This window comes from Prinia subflava, chromosome 19 (assembly GCF_021018805.1).
Source record: "Prinia subflava isolate CZ2003 ecotype Zambia chromosome 19, Cam_Psub_1.2, whole genome shotgun sequence".
Taxonomy (NCBI): domain Eukaryota; kingdom Metazoa; phylum Chordata; class Aves; order Passeriformes; family Cisticolidae; genus Prinia; species Prinia subflava.
The window spans coordinates 5,076,829-5,100,049 of NC_086265.1; the positions used below are offsets into that span (position 1 = coordinate 5,076,829).

At 49.5% G+C, this 23,221-nt stretch overlaps 1 protein-coding gene across 5 annotated transcripts in view; it reads right to left on the bottom strand.

Annotated features, from left to right (window-relative positions):
* The window catches only part of TTC28 (tetratricopeptide repeat domain 28), a 106,858-nt gene that overhangs the window by 24,494 nt on the left and 59,143 nt on the right, over positions 1-23,221 (bottom strand). For all 5 annotated transcript variants that reach the window (XR_010082700.1, XR_010082699.1, XM_063416104.1 and 2 more), the window contains 8 exons: positions 22,497-22,644; positions 20,628-20,900; positions 19,481-19,611; positions 7,160-7,667; positions 3,194-4,535; positions 2,330-2,853; positions 654-763; positions 348-477 (listed from right to left, as the gene is read on the bottom strand). Coding sequence is in view for 3 of the 5 variants with exons in the window: in XM_063416104.1 (XP_063272174.1) it covers positions 348-477; positions 654-763; positions 2,330-2,853; positions 3,194-4,535; positions 7,160-7,667; positions 19,481-19,611; positions 20,628-20,900; positions 22,497-22,644 (3,166 nt within the window). In the remaining 2 variants the exon portion in view is untranslated. The remainder of the gene's footprint in view (positions 1-347; positions 478-653; positions 764-2,329; positions 2,854-3,193; positions 4,536-7,159; positions 7,668-19,480; positions 19,612-20,627; positions 20,901-22,496; positions 22,645-23,221) is intronic.

Sequence of the window (23,221 nt, forward strand, 5' to 3'; positions counted from 1 at the left end):
CCAGCAGAGACCTGGGGAAGCAGTGGTTTTTTCCCCAAAAGTGCAGTTTCTGCACTGGAGCACAGTCCCACAGAATAGATCTGCTGCAGGCAATAACACAACGAGCCACAGAAAGGTGCATCAATGGTGGAAGTAAGGAAGAAGAACCAAAGACACCCCAAATTCAAAGACAGGACACCCATATTGCTGTCCTGGAACAGAAATGCCCTGCTGTCTTGGACAGCTGTGGAGCTGTCCAGCCAGGGTGATATGTCAAAGGACATATCAGGAACTGCCACCCCACAAGCCCAGCTGAACTCATGGCATGACCCTGGAGTTCAGCCTCAGCATCTGAAGGCATGTCTTACCCAGACTGACAAGAACTCGCTGCAGGGCCTGGTAGGAGGATGTCTGCAGGTCAAAGAGTGACAGCTTGTAATCCGTGCTGAGCTGCACCTCGTGGCGGATGGTTTCAAACAGCGCCGAGGCCCGGTACAGCTGGGAGGGAAAACAGCCACAGTGACTCCCTCACAGACACTGCACAAAGCAGCACGATCCAGGGCCAGCATCCCCTCAGCCTGGGAGCTCTGGCTCACACCAGACATTTTCTTCCCTGGGAACAGGCATCGTTTGGAGGACACAACCCCCCCAACATGGGGCAGACCATGGTGTACCTGGTGCTGGGACTCCTCCAGGTTCCCACTCGCCCAGAGGGAGAGGCCGAGGCCGTGACGGATTTTTGCTTCATCTTCTCTGCGTCCCAGCTGCTCTGCCAGCCTCAGTCCTGAAAAGGAGTCAGAGTGAGACAGTGCCAGAGAGGAGAAGGGGCTGTGGCCTCAGTCCCACGGGGCTCTGGTGCAGGCAGAGACAGCCGTGGAGCTGCCAGCACTGGGACAGAAAGTGGGGCAGCAGCAGTGGGGATGGTGAGCAGGGCAAGGACAGCACCAGGATGACCAGTGGGGCAGTACCAGCCCTGAGCAGCCACTGCCAGCCCTCACATCAGCACCAGCATGAGAGGTGACAGACACTCCCATGGACTGAGCCTTCCCTAAGTGAGGTTAAGGCACCATCTCCTGAGACAAACTCAGTAAGCCCCTATCAGAAAGTTCAACTTTTAAACCCTAAAAGCCACACAGACTAACAAATCACACTGAGCTGTCAAACACTGCCAGAAAAGACACCTCTTGCCACATTCCTGGCTTGTTTCCCATCAGCTCTCCCCAGCCCTCTGGCAGGCTCTGCATGGTTTATGTGCTGAGCCAGAGCAGAGGGCAGGGGCTTGGTCTGAACAACCTGGAGCTCATTTCACTTCCAGCAGCCCATTCTGTGCTGTTCCCACTTCCACACACTCCAAACCCCTCGCCTTGGTGGCCTCTGCTGACAACAGGGACACCTCCTCTGAGGCACCTCAGGTTTCCCCCAGCCTGGGGAGCAGGGCCCTGGCTGTCACCACGCAGCTCAGCAGCAGCTAGCATTCCCAGGCTATGCAGGAATTCTGCAGCACACCAGGAGAAGGAGCTGTGTTTCATTTCTCCCCTTCCAACAGCATGCTGGAACCCTGCCAAGGTCAGTTTCATGAAAACCAAACTAACTGATGTAATACATCCTTGGGCCTCCAGCTTCGTACACTCCAGTTACGTTGCTCATCTGCTGCATCAGAGCCCATAGTTTGATCAGCTGCTGCCTGCATGCAGCAGCACAGCTCCCAGGCCAGCATAGACCCAGCACTCAGAAGGCAGATGGCTCCTGGACACCTCAGGCTGAATTTCCCTCGCCTCTCTATCAAACAACACTTGTTTTCACTCAAGACTTTGCAGAGAAACTCACCCACTTTGTCTCACTCCTAGGTGAACATGTAAGAAGAGCCAGGTGGCTACCAGCAAGGCATAAATCTCTCCTAACAGACCTCTCAGAGTCAGAGAGATCCATCATAACCCTCTGTGTTTTTCCCAGGGCCAGATCCTGGTATGCAATGCCATTTATAGAGAAGGTTTACACCTTCAGGCCCAAATGAGCTTTACAAAGAGACTCTGCTAGGTGCAGTCTAGATTCATGCTCTGAGGCACCTGAGATGCCCCCAGGAAGGCACAGATCATGCTTTGTCTAGAGGACACCAAGAAGGCTCCAACTGAGATGACATGCTGGCCATAACAGCTCCACAGACAGCTACTCACAGAGATGCTCAGCAGTAGCTGTGGATGTCTGCAAGAGCTTCTGCATCAAAGGCCACTGTCAAACACATCCTGTTCCAACCACGTTTACAGTACCTCACCTCTCCATGTCTTCAGGTCTCCCTTCCACCCTTCTGACCCTACCACCACATGCTCTGTCGTTTAACTCAGCCTCTTACCTTCCTGCAGGTACATCACAGCCTGAGAATAGTTCTGTAAAGCATGATGAGTCCTCCCCAGGCTGCTGTAAGACACGGTTTTGGCCACGAGGTCGTTCATCTGCGCCGCGATGCTGAGGTGCTGCTCCTGATAAACCACAGCCCTCTCGTAGGTGCCCAAGGACTCGTAGGTGAGGCCCAGGTTGCCGTAGGCGCGGCCCTGGCCCGCGGGGTTGTTGGTCTCCTCGGCGATCTGCAGGTCCAGCTGGTGGTACTGCAGGGCGGTCTCGTACTCGCCCATCTGCTGGTACACCCCGCCCAGGCCGCAGGCGGCGTCGCTCTCCAGCGCCCGGTCCTTCATCTCCCGGGCGATGTTCAGCTGCCGTTCCAGGCACGAGATGGCCTGCTCGTAGTTGCCCAGCTGGCTGTGCAGGCTTCCCAGCTCCCCGTAAGCCTGGGCTTTGTTAAATGCCTCCCCCAGCTCGTGTGCCACTACGAGCCTCTTCTCAAAGCACACCAGAGCCTGCTGTAAACTTCCCATTGCCCTACAAGGGAAGAAAACAGCAGTGTTTATTTTGCCGGTATTTCTTTGAGAGAAGGTGTTTTGCCATTTCCCCCAGAGGCCAGCTCAGACCTTCCAGTCAGAGGCTTTCCCCCAGGAGACATCCCCAGCACTTCTGAATCAGCCTCCTCCTCTCTGGGCAGTGACATCAGCTTTGTAATTTGAGCTGTCAGCAGAGCCCCCAGCACCCACAGGACTCTAACTCACTCCTGGGTCACACACTCTGTGTGTGTGCCAAGGCCCTCAAACACGCCCCATCAGTGCCACACTGCATTGACTGTACTTGTATCTACTGACATTAGAACACACGTGCAGCTCCTTACCTGTGCCCACTGCCCAAGCCTCGGTAGGCCTTTGCCTGATCTTGCATACGGTTCAAGCTTTGAGCCACAGACAGGTACTGTTCATAATACTTTATAGCTTCCTCAAAATCTCCCAGAGCCTCATAACAATCTCCCAGGTTCCCATACGCTCGGCCCCGATCTAACACGGATTCATTCCCACTCAGCTGCTGCAGCATGGCCAGCTGCTGCTCAAAGTAGCCAATCGCTTCCTCCATGACATTCATGTTCATCTTGGTAATGCCCATGTTACCGTAGACCTGGGCTTCGATGCTGGGGTCCTTCAACTTCTGCCCCAGCTCCAGCTGTTCTTCGTAGCACTTGAAGGCCATGGTGTACTTCCCAAGTGACATGTACACTGCAGCAAGGTGACCGTGTGCTCTGCATTCACCCGACATATCCCCCAGCTCCTGGTACACCTCCAGCTCCTGCGTGTGGTAACCTAAAGCCTTGTCACACTTCTGTACCATCCTGTATGCAGAGCCCAGGGCTGCATAGGCATTGGCTTCCAGTCTCCTGTCTTTAACATGATGGGCTAAGCTCAACTGCTGCTCATAAAACTTTATTGCACCATGTACATCTTTTTTACAGACAAAAATATCCCCCAAGTTCCCCAGAGCTCGGAATTTGGCCTGGGAATTGTTCAGAGACTGTGCCAGGGACAACAGGTACTTTTGACACTCCTCTGCTTTGTTGAAGTCCATCAAGGCTTTGAAGGCCAGGCCCAGGTTGCAATAGGCTTTGGCTTGGCTCAGCTTGTCGTGAAGATCCTTTGCCAAGGCAAGATCCTGCTCGTAGTACTTAACAGCTTCTTCATAGTTCCCCAGGCAATAATGGGCATAGCCAAGGTTGTGGCAAACTTTCCCCTCTCCTTCCATGTCCTGCAGCTCCGGGGACAAGCGCAGGTACTGCTCATAGTACGGGGCCGCCTGCACGAACTCTCCTCGCGTGCAGTGGAAGTTGCCCAAGTTGCTGAGGGCTCGCGCTTCGCTCTGGATGTCCCGCAGCTCGCGGGCGATGTTGAGGTGATTTTGGTAGTGCTGCAGAGCGCGGTCATGGGCACCCAGCGCCTGGTAAGCCACTGCCAAGTTCCCGTGCGTGGAAGCCTGAGAAGCGCGGTCGTTGACCTCCATGGAGATCTGCAGCTCCTGCCGATGGTACTTGACAGCCTGGTCGTAGAGGCCCAGGGCGTTGTAAGCGTTGCCCATGTTGCCATAGGCGCGGCCTTGGGCTGCGTAGTCGCTCAGCTCCTGCGCTATGGACAGGTGCGTCTTGTGCAGCCGCAGCGCCGTGTCGTAGTCGCCTTTCATCTGGTGAATGATTCCTGAAAAACAGCAGAAACCAGCTCAGCGAACACAGTGATCTGTGCTAAGCCTCTGCAGCACCCTGCACACCAGCCTGGCCCCTTCCCTAGCTCTTCACGCTCGGCAGGGCACAGCCCTTCTGAACAAACTGCCTCCCTGTTTCTAACAGGAAAAGCCCAGGGAAGGTTTAGGGTTTATGTTATATAAAAGCACCCCTGCACCACAACAACCAGACACAGTCTGGCCTAATAAAATTGCTGTTTATTTCCAGAAGTGATACAAGGTAGCTGCAGAGCTTAGACTCAATACATTGAGTGAGACAGCACTTCCAGCTGCCTTTCAGTCTCAGTTGAATCATCTTGCATTTGTTATGACACAGGGGAACAGGAGCTCTGATTCTGGTGATGATACCACCTACACTTCAATTAAACTCTGTGCTAATAATGCCTGTGGCTACTTTGCAAATACCCGTGAAAAAGCCTGGAGGTTTGGGAGCCACTGAAAGAGGCCCTGCAAATGTTTTTTGACATTAATTGCAAAAGCTTCAAGAGAAAGTATCTGGCATCTTTGGGAAACATGATGAGAACATGGAAAGAGGTACAAAAGTTCTCTTGGAGCTGCAAAGAGGCAGCACTGAGAGACTTTAAACTGTGTTCCATTAATAATGTGAAGTGTCTTCTCTCCATCATAGCAGGAACCCTTAAAAGCTGCAGAGGCTGGAAAGCCTGGTCTCCACATGGAGCCTGAGTGTTTAGAAATACCAGATGCTTTGCAAAAGTTGAGAACCTGAGACTTCTGGTTAAACTCCACGTCTTGTGAAAGGCTGATAGCTTATGTTTCACCCTCAGTCCATCACCTCCTGCTCACCTCATCCCAGAGTGCAGAGGATGTCCCTGCAGAACACTGCAGCAGCTGGGCTCTGTTACAGTCCATGTCTGCCCTGCTTAATACTGGATCACACACTTAAGGGTGCTTTCCATCTGCATCAGGGAAATGCAACAGAAAATGTCTGTTGCTTCAGTAGAGAGGCCAACTCTAACATTCTGGCCTGGAAACACACATTTAGATACATTTTTTTGCCTGTCAGCATGGTTATTTTGATGAGGTTTTGTTTTGCATGTGGATTAGATGAAAGAGACAATTAAAACTTGACTTTTTGATTGGTACTGGATGCGTTTTAAACAACAGTAATAGATTGTCTCAACAAGAACTGCATGTTCCCTTTCTCCAGTATAACTTAGCTCTGACAGAGAAGACAAAAAATATAGCCAAATAACAGCTGAAACGTGAGACCCCGCGCTCAGAGGCTAGGAGAACTATTCTAACACAAAGTGTGGAGTGGCTGAGTCAGCATACCAACTGAAAGCTATATTTAGGCTAAAATCCAACACTGAAAAACATTCTCTGCTGCACCAGTCCGTGTCTTGCTTCTCTGTGTCTCCCCAGGACTGGAGCCACAGACTCCCCAAGACAAGGTCCCACACTGGAGAAGAGATGGGAAATGCAGTTTGTGCTTTGCTCTTCATCCTCTCCCAGCCCTCCTGCCTGCTGGGCACTCACATTAACAGAAACCTTGTTCATGCTCACTGCTCTCTCATGCTAAGCTGCCCACAAGCATTTTTGCATCACAAACCTATTTTGCCCCACGGATCTGCCTCAATTTGTGTAAAGGAGGAGATTTGCAACACTAATTAAAAAGCTGTGACTGTTTTGTTTTCTGCACTTCCCCTTATCTTCTTCATTCAGCTCCTGAAGACTCAGCTACTAAGAGAAATTAAGTAATTCATCAAGCTCTTTTCAATTACCTGCTGTTGATAACATCAGAGTACAATTAGCATCTACAAATGAACCAAGTGCCAACTGCCAAGCAGAAACAGGAGCTGATTTACAGCGTGGGGCAGCCTGCAAGGGCTGGGATTCAGGGGCTGCCAACAAACACTTATTTTGGTATCTCAGCACCAGCCCTGCTCTGCTGTTCCCAGCCAAGTGAGAACACATCCCGAACGACAGCTGGAACATTGGCAGCACAACTGCCACAGCCATGCAGAGATTGAAATCCATCCTTGGTCGCTCCCACATCTGGTGCTGGGAGGCAGCAGGACAAACAGGCTTCACTTGAATGTAACTCAGTTTCTCCCAGCCTGCCAGCAGTGTGCCAATGCTGCTCCTTAGGCAAATGCAAGACTCCTACACCCTAGTACTTCAATGAGTTTATTCGGAAAATAAATTTAGTTAGGATTTGACCCATGTGTCTCTCAACTTACAAGGCAGCAATATATTGACATAGTCTGCAGACAAGCTCCCAAAGAAATGGCCAGGTAACAAACCACATTGCTTCTTGCATTGGTGCAAGAATTACATTTATTCCTATCTCCTGAAGAGTTCCTCAAGTGAATTTTATCTTTTCATTTCCCTTTTGCTATGAGTTTGTGCTTTCTAGTGTTTTTCTAAGGAATTTAATAATTGAACATGGACTACAGTACAGCAGCACACAATCTGCCAAGGGCCTGTTTAATTTATTAAGGCAGTCTGGTGAAACTGGGCTGACTAAGAAGACAGCACACAGCAGATCTTGGGCATCCTGCAAGCAGCTCTGATCACCTCAGCATTCCATGACAAATTCTGCTCCCTGTCAAGACCTTACCTAGATTGGAGGAGGCTCTGCCTTCAGCAGCTCGGTCCTGCAGGCTCTCAGCAATGTGCAACTGTTCTTCGTGGTACTGCTTAGCCCTCTCCAGGTCTTGCATACATCTAGCTGCATGGCCCAGGCCAGCGTAAGCTCGCATCTCAATGGCCTTCTCAGCCAGCTCCTGGGCCAGCTCCAACACGTAGTTGTGGTAGGACATGGCCTTGTCGAAGTTCCTGCGGTAGTGGTAAGCGCTGCCCAGGTTGCTGTAGGCTCGAGCTTCCTCCCGCTTGTTCCCCAGCTCCTTGGCGATGTTGAGGTGCTGCTCGTGGCACTGCACGGCGTTCTCAAAGTCCCCCATGGCGATGTACACCGCCCCCATGTTGCCCAGCTCCCGCGCCTCCGAGAGCTCGTCCTTGGACTGCTTGGCCAGGAGCACGCACTGCTTGTGGCTGGCCAGCGCATTGGGGTAGTCCCCGATGGCTGTGTACACGTGGCCCAGGCTGCTCAGTGCCGAGGATGCTGCCTGCAGGGTAACAGAGACAATGTAAGTACAAGCATTTGTGGCAGCAAGTCAGATGGCCCCAGTCCTGGAAATTAAAACCATGAGAGGCCATCCTGGTGAAAGAAAGTGACTACTAACTAGAAAACTTGCTCTCTGCAGTTCTAAGCCGCTCAGGGCAGCTATGTGGAAGCAGCAGGAGTGGATGGGGTTGACTCAGGAGGACATGGGTCCTTTTTTGACATGTGCAGTGTGTGTTTGTACCTGGCAGAAGGGAAGGACAGCGCTGCAAAGATGCAGAGATGATTGAGGAGACAGAGAGTGATTGCTGCAGTTACCAACATCCTTCCATACCTCTGCTTCACCAAGCACACCGTGCTCCAAAGAGCACAATTCTTGTTGTGCAGTATCAGGGTCCTGAGCCCCACACAACCTTGGGAACGCTGCAAAGACAACAGCATTTCAGTAGCTGCAGCCTTTGTCCCTTACGTACCTCTTACCTAAATATAGCTCTGTGAAAACCTGAGTTGCTACCACCAAGAACAGCTGTATTTAATAAGAGAAATTATCTGAGAATCAGATTATTTTGCCCCCTGCATCTCCCAGGATGCAGACCTGCCTTCCACCTGGCAGAGCCAGAGCTCCCAGCCAGCCAGCAGGGCAAGGAGCCAAGGGCAGGGATGTGTTCCTCACACGCCTGCTGCCTCAGCAAGGCTGTGCTGACCCCAACTCCTCTGCAACTCCTGCATCTGCATTTCCTTTGCTACCCAGCTGCTGCTGTGACCCAATTCCAAACCTGCCAAAAGGAGCTGTCAGGATGAGGGCAGCAGCTGGCCAAGGGCTGCTGCTCCTGGTGTGGCCACAGGCAGAGCTGGGGCTGGGTCCTGCTCCATGCTGGTCAGACTGGACGTAGAATTGGGGTGGTCTGGCCCTGGAGAGGCTCTTCAGCAGAACAGTGACATAAATTCCTGGCTGACACTGTGAGGGAGAGCTCTTAGAGGGTTTGAGGGGGCCTGTTTGGAGGCTGCTACAAAACACAAAAATTGTTGCTCTGAATTTGAATCCATTTTTACACAAATCTTCATGAAGCTTAATATATACAGAGTATTGAGTCATTTGCAACCTAAGTAGGGAAGAAAAAGGAAAAAAACAAATACATGCAGCCATCTTCCACAGACCAAAGTATTGAGTGGGGCCCATTACAGGCCTCAAGATGCATCAGAGCTCCCTCTATCCTGATAGGAAGCAACGTGTCCACTGCTGTGGAACAAGGCAGCAGCACCCCCTGGGCCAAGTCAAGCCCAGTACAATGCTATGAGAACTGATCCAGCCTGGAAGTTCACAAATTCTAGAAGATTGTCCACCACCAGCAACAGAACTTCTGTTATTGCTGGGAAGAGAATAGAAATGTCTTTCTGGAAAACAAGGAGTCAGTGAAATCTGGTGTCTCCTGGGGCTGCTAAAATAAAAAAAAGTGGACATCCATGCGTGCAGATTGCTGAGGAGAAGAGCTCTGGCCAAGAGCCATCAGGCAGAGACTCAGATGATGTTAATGGGCTATGGCTGGGGAAAAGAGGCATAAATGGAAAGCAGCAGATCTCAGATTGTGTGTGCACAAGAGAAACTTGACAGAAGCAGGGACTGCGTATCCCGCACATGGGAAGAAATCTTTAGGATGTCTCCTAGAATGGAAAGCAGATGATAGGAACTGAAATTTGTGAGGCTGGAAATGTTTATTCTTAGGGCTCCTAATCCCTTTGCCCAAGAGCATGGCCAGGCTCACATTAAAGACCTAGAATGAAGGGTACAAGCTTGGCAACCATTCTCAGAGCATGCAAAAACACTTGGCTGACACGCTTGAGTGCCCAGGGCTGGATTATCTAAACCAGGATGTGGCAGGAGGACTAGTGAAGCAGAAAAGAAAAGTAAGTTGAAGGAGACAAAAAGAGAAATAGAAAATAAGGGGTGAAGAGCTGACAAGAAATAGCATGACTTGCTTAGAAAGCTGGGGCTGTTTTTAGAGGCCGGGCTATGGCTCACCCAGACAGACAGACAGACAAGGCAGGAAGGCCACCTCTACCCTCTGTCCTTCATTCCAATGGTCCTCATGTTTTATTCTGCAGCAACTTCACTGTTAGTTGATCTAAGAACAGCACTTCTCAATCCTCTGGGAGACTGCATGAGCACAGCCTGTGGCACTTGTGGCTTCCCCAAGCTGGGGCTGATTCTGCAGCAGCAATCCTCCAGCAAGATAACCATCAGTGCTCTGTTTGCTCTGGGGGCAGTAAGGGGAGCTTGCCCTTACAGCAGTGTTTAGGAACAAATTGGTGATAACATCTGCTGGGTGACTCAGTGACTCACTTCAGGGACTGAACAATAGGATTCCAGAAGATAAATTTGTGTCTTTGTATTTAATAGAATCCTCCACATTACAGGATCCACTGGGAACCCCAAGTGGCTCACACCCTGGGCCAAGAGGGATGGGGCAGGAGGACTAGTGAAGCAGAAAAGAAAAGTAAGTTGAAGGAGACAAAAAGAGAAATAGAAAATAAGGGGTGAAGAGTTCCCACGTCACTGGCAGAAGAGCCCTGTTGTGGCAGGGAGAGCACACAGCTGACACATGGCAAACAGACTCCATCTCTGCTAGCACACACCTCTGCTTGGTAGCAGGGTGATGTGAGACTACAGCTCCATACCACAGGGGGTTTGCAACAGCAAACAAAGAAAATCGATGTTTTATGTATCTGACAAAGACAAATTTTACAGTGGGGGTTGCTTACACCTCCAATTAAGCAATTTATCACTTTAATAGAAAGCAGATTCTTCTGTCATTGAGCTGAGGCACAGAAGGGAGTTCTGAAAAAGGTTCCTAAGTGCTCTCTTTCTCTCCGAAGGAACAGCCAGCCCAGGTTTCTCAGCTGAGTAAGGCAGAGGCTGATGTTAAGCAGATGTGCATCACAGAATGGCACCTGGCAATTTGAAGGGATGCATTCCTTAGGTATTTCACCCTTGCTGGAGAATGGTCATTTCCCAGTCATGTCCCATTTAAACAAGTCTTCAGCTGACTGCACAGCCTGCTTAAATAAGAACACTCTATGATCATCCTAAAAGGGACGAGGTTAAAATGCTGTGCCTGGTATTTCACTGTAAGGTACCCTTAATCCCTGAACACAGACACTAATTAAGACTGATCAGAGATGGAGCATGCCCCGCTGCATCCTGCTTCTTTCAACTCCCCTTCTCCCTCTGGGCACAGAATAACAACAGCTTGATCCTACAGATGCAGTGGAACTGTATCCAGCAGATTACCATGCATATTCATCGCAGCTGTACTGGGGGCAGGCAGCAGCACCTCTGAAATCCACTGCACCTCCTCATCCCCACCCCATCACCCCTCACCAGCGTCCCCTTGCTCTTGAATGCAGGCAAAGGTGAACTGGTTCACTGAGAATGCTCTGAGGGTACTGAGGGGAGCAGATTGTTCCACAACAGACACACACGCAGAGCTCTGAAAGCACAGGCTGAGTGCTGTGGGTGTCACCACAACCAGGAAAATCTCTGTGCCCTATGCTGCTGTCATTGTTCCAGGTGGAAAGGGCACAGGTTAACTGGCACCAGGGACACATCCCAGCTCTTTCTCTGCAGGAGCTGTTTGTTTTACAGGTAAGGACCAAGTAACTGCTGTGCACACAAGCAGGACAGCACTGTGATGGGGGTAGTTCCAGAATCTGCTAAAATGATCATTTGCTGTAAATTGCATTTTATCTCCACTTTTATTAAGGCCCTTCATCATTTCCTCAGAATCTGCAGGTATGCCTCAGCCCGGCTTGGACAATGCCTGATTTATGCACTAAGACAAGTCTCACATCCAAACAGAGCAGGTGCTCCATCAAAATTAAAACTTGTCCTTCTCTCCTCCCTTAAAGGTGAGGCTGATGTGCCAGTACCACACCTAGCTTCTTCCTTTATGTGCCATGCTTTTGAAAATTGGAAAGGAAGCAGCAGGCAATATTCTCCCCTCTTTTACATGATCAGCATGCAAAAGGAAGGAATGGATTTGCTTTTAGGTAATTATTTCCTGGAGAAAAAATCCACTGAAATCAATATCCCTGCCAATCAATATTGCTATTTATTTGTGGAAGGTCTCAGTCTTTTACAAAGAAGCTACCAAAGAGCAAACCCCAAAAAAAGCCAAAGCCATGGAACAGAAGCACTAGTATCTGAAAGCCTGAAAGGAGCTTTGTAACTACTGACGGAAAGAGAAAAACCAGAAATTAATGACACAATAGAAAGACTCAAAATACACAGCATAAAGAGATGGTCCCAGTCCCCACTTGATTAATGGGCAAAATCCACAGCTCTGCAAATGTCACAGAGCTGCTGCTCTCAACAGAGCCTGCCACGGACTGTGCTGACAATCTGCTCCCAGCCCTCTCTGTTCTTACTTGCTCAGGAAATTGTTAACATTTCAGAGGACTTCTCACTCTCCCTGTTCCATGACAAAAGTATCACACAAAGTAATTAAATCGCAGCAAACCTGAGCGGTACTGGGGGTTTGACTGCCATTCAGAGTCACTCCTCTCCAAGGGGAATGCTTTCAGCTGCTCATTTGGAGATCAAAATAATGCTGCTCCATTCCAGTGGAAAATCCACTGACTCCCCCTCCTCCATTATAATTTATGAGCAAGATGCCTAGTTCTGCCTAGAAAAGTAAACCTGAGCTACACTCTTAACAGAATAGTTTTGCAAACGGATTTAACCAAGTTAGCAGGATTTTGCTGGAAAGCTGAAGCAACAACCATTCCACTCCATTTTTAGGAGTAATTCTGCCTGTCACTCGTACTGACCAGGCTGCTCATGTTCACTGTGGGAACTGGTGCAACACCCCTCACCATGTGGTGCTGGGGACCTGGGGGAGTGGGCTGCCTTTCTGAGTGGGCTCTGCTAAGTTCCATTCATTCCACAAAGAAATCACACAAAATACACCAGGCCAAGAACACTACAAAGGAGATCTCATCATTGAACCTACACAACCCCTGGAGTTGATCTATCTTTACCCTAAGTAGCCCAAATTTGGTTGCTTTCTGGACAGCCTGAAAGGCTCCTGTGTGCAATCACTTTAGGGAGGATGGCTGACTTGACATTTTTAGTGGTGATGTCAGTATTCCTCATTTAAAACCACAAGCTTCTCCATGGTGGTGACCCTGAGGACTGACTCATACCCTGGTCAAAGTCAGTCAGGAAGAATAAGCCAGCAAGTCACAAACTTGGATCTAACAAGTTCAGAGCAGACAAAGAAAACATCAGCTCCTACAGCAGTGTGCTGCCCTGTGCCAACCCTTGCTGCTCTTTTTCATAAGCTGGACATCCCCTCACTGCAAACTCAACAGAGATGAGACTGGCCCTGGCTGAGGTGGCCTCCTGAAAACCCAGAGAGTGATGCAGCTCTTGCATGAGTTTTCTTCCTAATTTCTTTTACTGCAGCCAGGTCCAGGCCTCAGCAGCGTGCTGAGCTTTGCAGACACTGTGAAAGTAAAACCAGAAGACTGCATTTCTTTTAGCTAAAATCCATGTGCTGTGGAGGTCAAATGGGGACATTTAAAGGAGATCCTCAGGAAGTATTACATTTCCCTCTTGAGTCACAAGTCCAAACAAAACAAAGCATATGGCCTTTTAGTGCATTCCCAAATTTCCTGCACCCGTTAGATTTCTCTTCGTTCTGCTTAATCGTATCACTTTTGAACCAGACAAAAACCTGTATGAATCCTGTCAAGCTGACTCTAAAAAAACCTGCTAAAGACAGAAAGAGAAAGGCAAAGAATTTATACTCTTGGATACAAATCCAAATGCTGCTGAAGGTCAGGCACTGAAGGCTGATTCACATCACTGAACTCATCCTTTCAACCACATAGGTGATTCAGTCCAAGCTGAAATGTAGCACTAGAGGACCCACAATTCCCAAGTAAACTCCAGTGTAAGTGTTCTCCCAGCAGCTGGCACTCAGCCTTCCTCCAGGGTACAAGGCAGTCTGCCCTGGATCCCTAATAAAGCAAGACTGCTGTCTGCACTGAGAGGCTGGAATCATTTCCTCATCACAGCCTGTCTCTGACATCTCAGGCTATGTTTCCAGGCATGACAAACTGCTTTAGCCTGAAGACTCTTTCCAGTTCTCATTTGTGAGGTATTTATATCCTGTCCTCATTTTCCAGATTGTTTGCAAACATAACAAAACAACTGTGGTCATAAGATGTTCAGATTTCTCCTTTCTGAAGAATGTGGCAGCCCCAGGGCCAGACCACCTCTCTGTATGGCTGAGTGCCACACACATCCCACAGGCAGGGACACTGCCATGGGCTCCCTCGTGCTGCAGCCCATGAATGGATGGGATTCTCCACACTCCAACCAAGACTGCTGATAAGGAGCACATCCTTTAAGAGATCTAACTCAGAAGAACAGAAAAAAGCCCCATTCTGCTGCCCCAAACCAGAATTCATACAAGTTCAGGGAAAAGGCTGAATCCTTACAGCCCTGCTGCTGACTGAAGATGTGGCTTTACAGACAAAGCAGGGCTGGAGGGACACCTGGAAAGAATTTCCCCTTCCCCTCAGGAAAGGACAGAGAACCTCGGCTTTACAGAATTTACAGATTTCATTAGAAAGGAATGATCTATCTTTCCTTCTTCATCTCCTTCTAGAAACAAGGAGGTGAAATTGGATCTTTGACTTGTACAGCCTGACAGCGAGGAGCTGCAGTTTACTAAATATGGGAGTTTTATACTGAGTTTCATTGCTTTGAAGGAGATTGGGAAAAACTACCAAAACTGCAAACTACCAGTGGCTGAGCTGCTCACAAAGTATCTTCAGACAGTTGCAGAATCTTCAAATTCCCAACAGAATCCAACCAAGGTTTATGTCTGTCCCAGTAATCATGCTCCCTAATACTCCTCCTCCAAGGATGCACAGTGGTCGATGACCCCTCCCAGCCATGGCTCCAGGAGCAGCCAGCTCCATGGCAATGCCCTCTGCAGCAAGAAGCAGAGCACCCAGCTGGATTCTGGAGTCTCCTGGGCTTGGTTTCTCTTTCCACTTGAAATTTCTGCTTTCTGGTATTTCCCCTGCCCCACAAGAACCCTCATAGATATGCCAGAGCAAGGTGACACAGAAAACCCACCAAAGCCTGCTTAATAAACATCTTTATTCTGTGCTATTTTAACTACTCAGTTCTAATTATCATCTTCATCATCCCCATTTCCTGCAAATAGTCAGCCTTTTTGAACAAAATCTGCTGAAGCTGCAAATATGAACTCTGCCTTACATTTGCAAATGTTTTAAAAAGCATCTTGAGACAGCAAAACCTGGCTCATCAGTTACTGTGCACACCCACCTGCTGCAGAGAATTCCCAGATCCACAGATGCTCATGGAGATGTCCAGGGCAGCAGCCAGAGGCTCACACAAAGGGTCAGTAATAAGAGGGCACTGAGCCCCAGCAGTTCTGCACTTTTTCCTTCCACAAATAACCTGCTTCCAGAGGGAGGTGGGGGGAAATCCCTTTCAAGCCAGGCCACGAATGATTGCTGCAAGCTGTTGGTCACCACGAGTCAACCCAGGGGCAAGGCAGTACTGACACAGTCTGTCAGTCTGTCCTTGGCTCTTTCCCTTCCCTCAGCCACACTCCTGAGAAAAGGGGCACCAGATGGTGCTCAGCTGCACCTTCACCCCAGCCCTAGGGAGAAGTCAGGGCTGCAGACAATCCTCTTTCTCACCCAACACCTTCTGCTCTCTCCTGCATGGTGAAGAGGGATGCTGCATCCCGGGGAAAGGCACAGCTCAGCTCAAAGCCTGCCAGCCAGCACAGAGGGGCTGCCAGCACCCAGTGGCTTTCTGGCAGCAGCCTGCTTCCCAAGAGCTCCGTGCTGGCAGCACAAGCACTCATTTCAGGATGGTTAGTTTGTGATCTTGCCATGCTGCCCTGCTATTTCTGAACAGCGGGGCTGTAATCGACGGCGTCTGAGGGCCCAGCAGAGAAGGGAGCTATTACAGTGCAGAGTTCCTGTGGTGTCCATGGCCTCTGCATGGAGGGATTCAAGCACAGCCTTTCTGAGGGTTTGGACACTGGACCCAAGAAGGGGGTCCACAGCTTTTCCTTTCCTGTCCTTTTGTGCTTGTCAGCCACTCGCAGCTCCAAAACTCAAGTATTACTTCTCTAAATGAAATGCTCTGGAAGGAGCACAGGGCCTTCAAAATTATCATCAAAAAGGGCCACCCCAACCCATCCCAAGAAATCACACATGGTTCTGTACTGGTACTGTGGTCTTACAGAATTCCTAATACAAGACAGTTCTGGACACCCAAGGAGCAGCTAGCAATGAAAAGGGACACAAGGAATTAGTGTTACAGGCATCAAAAGCGTTCACATTTACATTTTGATTCCATTCTTTCCTCTGATCCTAGCACAGCTTGTCAGCTGCATAATCCTTGTCTAAATCACAGCCTGTGATGTGGCATCAACACAGCCTATCCACATGAGTTACCTGATGGTTTCCAGAAGATTAGGTTACTTAGTGTTAAAACCAAAGCAATTAATTCACAAATAGAGTATAGACATAACATTCAGCACCTCCATTATGGGCTGGCATAACTGCAGGCCACTCTGGGAAGTCCACTCTGAGAAGAAACAGGCTGCAAGCTTCTGCTGCTCATCAGAGCCAGCTTTTGTGACAAGAAAAAGACAACAAGTTAAAATAATGTGATGCAGTCTTCCTTGCTAACGTCATCTGCCACTCCTTCTCTGGCACATTCCAGCACCTTGGCTGCTGCTTTAGGGAACCTCTCCTTGTACAACTCCCAAAGCTTTCATGAGCACACAGCAGAGATTGCAAAAAAGAGCAGCAGCCCAAGCCACCAGAATGGGATTTCCTTGGCACGTGCACTGCTGGACAGTATGTGCTGACATTTCAGTCCCAGAGAGCACGGAACACATCACAAGAACATGAGGTTGCTGCTGCTCTACGACAGGGCTGCGACTCATTATCCATCTTTATCAATCAGCAAGGAAGTAAAGATTACATTTCACTCCACTGCAGCCAGGTCTGCTCAGAGTGTCCCTCATTCCTGTTCAGTGGCACTCACCCTGCACAGGCAGCAGTTCCTTGCTGCAGGACAGGGGTGGGTGAACTCAACAGCCTGCAGCCGGCTCTGAATGAGAGAGGAAAACACAAGCCTCCACCTAGGGGCCTCACCAGCCCAGGGAAGTTTAACTTCCACCTCTGCATGAACTGTGTGAGCCTTAGTCAGAGCTAGTGCCAAGAGGGATGCCCACAGATCAGCTCCTGAGGTGCACACATGTGGTGGGTCGGGTCCTGCAGCCCCCTGCCCATGTGCTCTCTCTGAGTTCAGCTGGGCTGTGCAGCACCTTTGTCACTTAGGATGGGATGGTCACACTTTGTACTGCTGCCATGGGGCCACATGATGAGTGATGCCCACCCTGCCACCAGAGCCCTGGCTGAAGCAGGGACAGGTATATCCACACAAACCAGCTCATTTGAATTTCTTAACCAGCCACTGCAGCTGGTCAAAAATCCAAATCCAAAAATCCAACCCATTCCTTACGTGTTTCATGGTGCCCTTCACAGAGTCTCACCAAGAACCAGTCCTCCCCTCCACCTGCACAGAGCAAACCCACACGTGTGTTCAACCCCCCAATATTCCTCTTAGAGATACTCCAGGTATGCCAAACCCCAGCAACACCTGCCCCATGTTCTCTCTGGACACAAGAACAACAAAACAGCTCAAACTTCTCCCCACACTGACCGAAACAGCAAATGGCTTGCCTGGACACAGAGCCTGTGTTTGTAACAGGAGCTGCACAGACTCTCTGTGCCAAGGAAGGAAAACATGTAAAATCATGAGTTCCTGTGAGCAGCTGAGATGTTTCCCTGCTCAGCTGACAGCTTCTCTTCTCCAGGCCTGCATGGGGGAGGGCAGACCTGAATGCTCCAGACAGACCCTCTGCAACCTCCTCCTCCATTTATGGGCGGCAAACATTTGCTCTAGCAGCCTCAGAACCCGACAGCCCCTCCAAAGACAGCAGTATCCCATACAAAGGAGCACTTTTTACCTTTTCTGCCAATTCTCTGTACAGTCAGGGGTAAAACAATTACCTCATTACAGTCGCACACCAAATTCCCTTCTGCTGGAATTCACATCAGCCCTGCTGCAACTTTATAACATTTGCATTATAAAAATGTCTGCAAAGGAGGCCAAGAAAAACAGCTTTTTGTTCAGAGGAAGCTCTGTGGTCAAGATGATGTCATCAGAAAGCGCCAAATTAATTTCCTGTGGTTACATCCTACAGGAAATCCAAGCAGCTCAGCTTTCTTGCTAAACCAAGTAGTCATTTGTTGTCAATAACTGTTAATTATGTGCCCAGATGTGTCATGAACTAAGGACTATTACGATTAGCCCTCACTCCCTGGGCTCCCCCCAGTGAGATCTGTTTAAATCAGTGGGCTGGAGACCAGGTAAAATGCTCCAGGCCCACGTCCCAGGCCAGCCTGGGGTTCTAGGGCTGCTGTGCTCATGCTGTACTCATCCCTTGCTGCTGCCTCCAGGCCCCACAATGAGGGATGTGCTGGGCAAGAAACCCCATGGTAGAGCAGCAGCCACACGGACCCCCACCAAGAAAACTGCAAACAAGGACAAGTAACAGCTTTTCTGCTCTTCCTGAACACAAACAAGGAAATCAGGAGGGATTCAAGAGGTTTTCCAGCTGGTAAAATAATCAAGGAAACATCTAGGAAGTCCCTCCCCCAGCCACAGTCCTTCCACAACCTACTGAAAGAGGCATTTTTCCAAGCCTTACTCGATATTTAGCTTCCCAAGTAAGTTAGCAAAGCAGTAAAGCATTCAGCAAATTATAGCAGATCTTTTCCGCAGCTTACCAGTGGGAAACTGATCTTCCTCAGTTTTTACATCTCCCCCAAATCTACTTGTGCTTATGTGAATTCTCACCTGTCCTGCTGCCTCTAGCTCTTCCCTGTGCCTGCCATGCAACCACCAATCTCCATTTTCCCACTCACAGCGGAGGGGAATCCCTGGAGCAAGGGATAGGTTTTGTATCTGTGCACTAAAATATGATTCTGTCCTTACAGTGAACTTTCAGTAGAAATCCCTTGGGATAGCCTCAGTCCATGCAGGCCACCTCCCTGCACTGGCAGGGAGCCCAGCATAATTGAATGGTCGGGAATTGAATGGTCAAGGCAAAGCAGAGCCTGCACGATTTGTTTTCAGGTTTGCATGGGTTCTTTTTGTTTTCATTGGTGTTTAGACTAAGTGTCCTTTATGCAAACACTGGGGACAGGGATCTTGCCCATTTCTGGGCTGGAAAAGGCACAACTTAGGATGCAGTTTAGCAGAGTCCAGGTCAGCAGCAGCTGTAACACTGGGAAATGTGCTGCGGACAGCAAGGGCTCAGCTGCAGCAATGTGGTACTGACACTGAGCCAGCAGCAGTCCCACCCCTGGAGCCCAGGGCCTCTGTGCTGCAGGAACAGGGATGGTGAGAGAGAGAGGGAGGCAAAAGGACCTGCCCAGAGCCCAGAGATGGGGGAGGCAAATGGACAACCCAAGCATCCTGCCCCTTGCACTCACATATCGTATCTACCGGTACAAAGACTTTCCTTAACAAAAGGCAAGGGGACAACCAGCAGGAGAAGTCACAGCTTCCAAATTCTTGGGGTGAAATGAGGCAGACAGCCAAAGCTTTTTGATATGTTCAGATCTGTCTGGAAAACCATGCAGTGCAGACTACCAGCTTTGAGTGATTAATAAGCCTCCTACCTCTCTGTCCTTGAGCTTCATGGCAAGCACCAGCTGATGTCTGTGGTTAGTAAGGGCTTCCCGGTAATTTCCTTTGGAGAAGAATGCAGAGCCCAGATTTCCATGAGCTCGGCATTCTCCTGTCTGGTCACCTGTGTCACATGCAAACAAAACAAAGATTAGCTAATACAGGCACTGCTGGAAGCAGCCAGTGGGAAGACTGAAACATGGGGTACAAGTGACGCTCTGGTGAGAACCAGCGTTAGAACAAACTCATCATTATGTTTAGTACACAGCCAAACTTCCCTCTTTGCTGGCCTTCAAAAACTTCTACAATAGCCATCAATCTTATTTTTAGAATTGTTTTACTTTCTTCTGTGGCCTAACACTTGGCAATTTTCCATTCTTCCCTGTTTATTCCTTGTTTGACGTTGTGACGGTCAGTCAATGGCCAAGGCCTAGAACAAGCACAAAGCATGCCAGCTTTCTCCAGAAAGCAATTGTGCAGCATAGATGTACAAAGTACACCTACAACCATCTTCAAGAGAGCAGTCTCTGTGCTCTCAGTGAAAGTCCTGGCTTGAGCCTTTGGGCATTGTCTCTCCAGCTCTGCACAGTCAGGGCTTTATCTCACACTTGTCTGCTCTCCTACAGCACCCCATGAAGCTGAATGCTCTCTCACTGTTGTGCAGAATATATGTACTCAAGAGGGATTTTTAAATTTGTTTATTTTTAAACACCCTTTGTTCATCATTATGGCACTACTGATTTGTTCCTTCCCTGGCTACTGCCTCAGAATCTCAGAGTGAGTTCTTTTGTCCATCAAATACTTGGAAAAGCAGGTGGCTTCATTTCAGACTCATGTAAGGTTTTGAGCCCAAGTCTACACAGGGAATAAGAGCAGCTCTCACATACATGACATCAGGTAATTAGAAGACCCTGTAAAGCCTTAGCACATTCCGTGATCATCTGCCCCTTCACACAGGCAGGCAAACAGAGATGCACAAACCTGCAGTCTGCACATTTCAGAACTTCAGACTGGATTTAGCAGCTGGTGAAAACCCACAGAAACCCGAGCATTTGAGAGAGATGCTGATCATTAACCCAGCTCTTGATTTGTTCCACCAGTCCCAACCCAGCACTCCAGGAGTGAAAGGAGGATTCTTACCTAAACTCTTGGCCACGTCCAAGTCCTGCTGCATGTATCCAGTGCTTTTCTCCGTGTTCCCCAGCGACCAGTACGCACTGCTCAGTGCAGAGAACACCGACCCCCGCAGCTTCAGGCTGCACGTGCCAATCTTCAGGGCAGCCTCCAGCACCACCACAGAGGCCCCGTGGTGGCCTGCGGTCAGGAGCTCCTGGCCGATCACAGACACCACAACAAAGGGGCTCTTGTCCAGCTTCATCTTCTGCAGTTGTTGGTAGGTGGGCTCCAGGGACTCTGAAGTGCAAAACCAAAGACAGAGGTGCTCAGCAAACCAAGTTATTTGCATCAGGAATCACCTTCACGACTCGTCTTGATTTTTTCGTAAACAAATGGGCCAGAAAGCCCAAACCTAACGAAGATTTATTAAGGGAGCTTGGGGCTCAAAGGTACCATCTAAGATCTGGCATATCAAGACAGATGACCTGGCAAGCTGCTGTTTGCCTTGCAGAAAGCACTTCAGGAAGGCAGCCTAAGAATAGAGCTTAGAGAAGTCTCAGCACAGAGCATTCTCACACTGAGCTCTGAAGTCTGGCCTAATGGCAAAAGGAATACAGAAGATATCTGTGGAATTTTGTAGGAAACTGGAAATGAGCCATCTGCAGTGTCTGAGAGCACTGCAGTTATTGCTCTTTCAGCACAAACCTTCAAATGAACGCCTGCAAAGTCTGTGCCTGTCCAGATAGCCAAGCACTAAGAGAGGTGACCAAAACTGCAGAAAGAAGCTGCTCCTTCTGCAGCAGACAGAACTCCTGTGGCATGATAGCACTGGACCTGCCCAACTGCTTTTATTTGTCTAACTGCAGCAGGGAGCACAGTTGATTCACAGCTGCAGGGCAGTCAGCCAGCGAGCATCTTGCCAAATTTGGGGATGCTCCCACAGAATACCATATAACCTGCATTCTAAGCAGCAGCCTTAGTACCTTTGGGTAGCAAATCAAATTGCATTCACCAGGTAACTGCTGTATGGGACAGAAACTTCCAGAGGAATTTGTTTTGGAGGATGGAGAAAGACGCTGTAAAAAAGGGAACATCCAACAAGGATATTTTTTCATTTCAGTGCTCCTTGGCTCCTAAGCCCTGTGGCCCCAGCACCATCTGCTGAGGATGGCAGTTGCCATGTTCCCTCCTGACTAACAGCATTAGAGCATTGCAGCACAAAGCCTGCAAGAGAAACAGAGCTAGGAGGAGACAACCCGCTTCCTCTGGAGAAAAAAAATCTTGGAAACGAGGACATGATGAAAGGGAGGCAAAACACTGCACAGCTCATATGGCTTCAAGGTCTCTGTGATTTCAAACACTGCTTGAACAGAAGTAAATTAGCAGAGCAGCCTTTTTGCCTTCTGGAATGCTGTGTTTTGAGAGACAGTAGTACCACAGAAAAGCTGCTGATGTGCTCTTCTGGGCAAACACTGGCCTGGGGCATTTCAGATGAGCTGCTCCCAACCAAAACACTGTGGGAAGTTGTTCCAGTAACAACCCAGCCAGGGCCACAGCAGCACACACCTCTGTCCGCACTGATACTGGAGAAAGGAAAAACGAACAAGGATTCCATGGGAACTGCTGTACAAACCCAGTCTGATTCATCTCCAGTGCCCCTCAAGCTGGCTGTCACCATCTTACTGTCCCACTGAACCAGAAGGAGAGTTTTTGTTCCTCCTGTAACTTCATCAGGCTCCATTCTCGGCATCCTCCTGACTGAGCAGAGAATCAAATCTCAAAATCTTTCCCTTCAGGCCCCCAGGTTCCCCTGTCCTCGGATGCTGGCACTGAAGCTCCCACCTCTGGCTACCTCAGCAGCAGGTCCCCCCCCGAGAACCCCGGCGTGCTTACCTCGCATGGGAGACTTCATGGCAGCCTCCACCATGCCGACCAGAAGCTGAAGGCTCTTGGGGTCCTGCGCCAGCCCCGACGCAAACGCGGCCAGCGCATCCGCATGGCGTCCCAGGTACTGCAGGGCCACGCCCTGACGGAAGTATGCCTGCAGGAACAGAGGCAACAGCAACACCCATCACTGAGCCATCCCAAACAGGCACAAACAACACGGCTGTCCTGACCTCGTGCTGGTGGATCACAGGTCACAGCGCCGCACTCCGGCTCCTCCGGTCACGCTGGCTGCAGTCGATGCCAGCCAACGCTGCAGTCCGGTCTGTGAATCCCACCAGTGTGCACCCCCTCATTGTGATCACCTTCTGAGCTTTAGCAAGGCCTCTGAACTGCTTTGGAACTAGTAAGGCAAGGCTTACCCCTTGAACTTGGCTAAATACTACTTCTTAACTACTTATAACCAGGTGCTTTTTCTCAAGAACCTCCTTTCCAGTCTTGGCTCACACAGCACAGAAGTAACTGACTTCCTCTCTCATGAGGTCTTGTCAAAGAGCCCAATATCAACATCTACCACTAGAAGGGCCCAAAATGTACTGAAAGCTCAAGCTGCAATGAAATACAACACAAAGATGCAGCCAGGAGCTGAGCCTTCTTTTTCTGCTCACATCCACTGAGGCAGACACTGAGCAGCACCGCCCCACTCGCTAAGTGCACTATATATGCAACACACA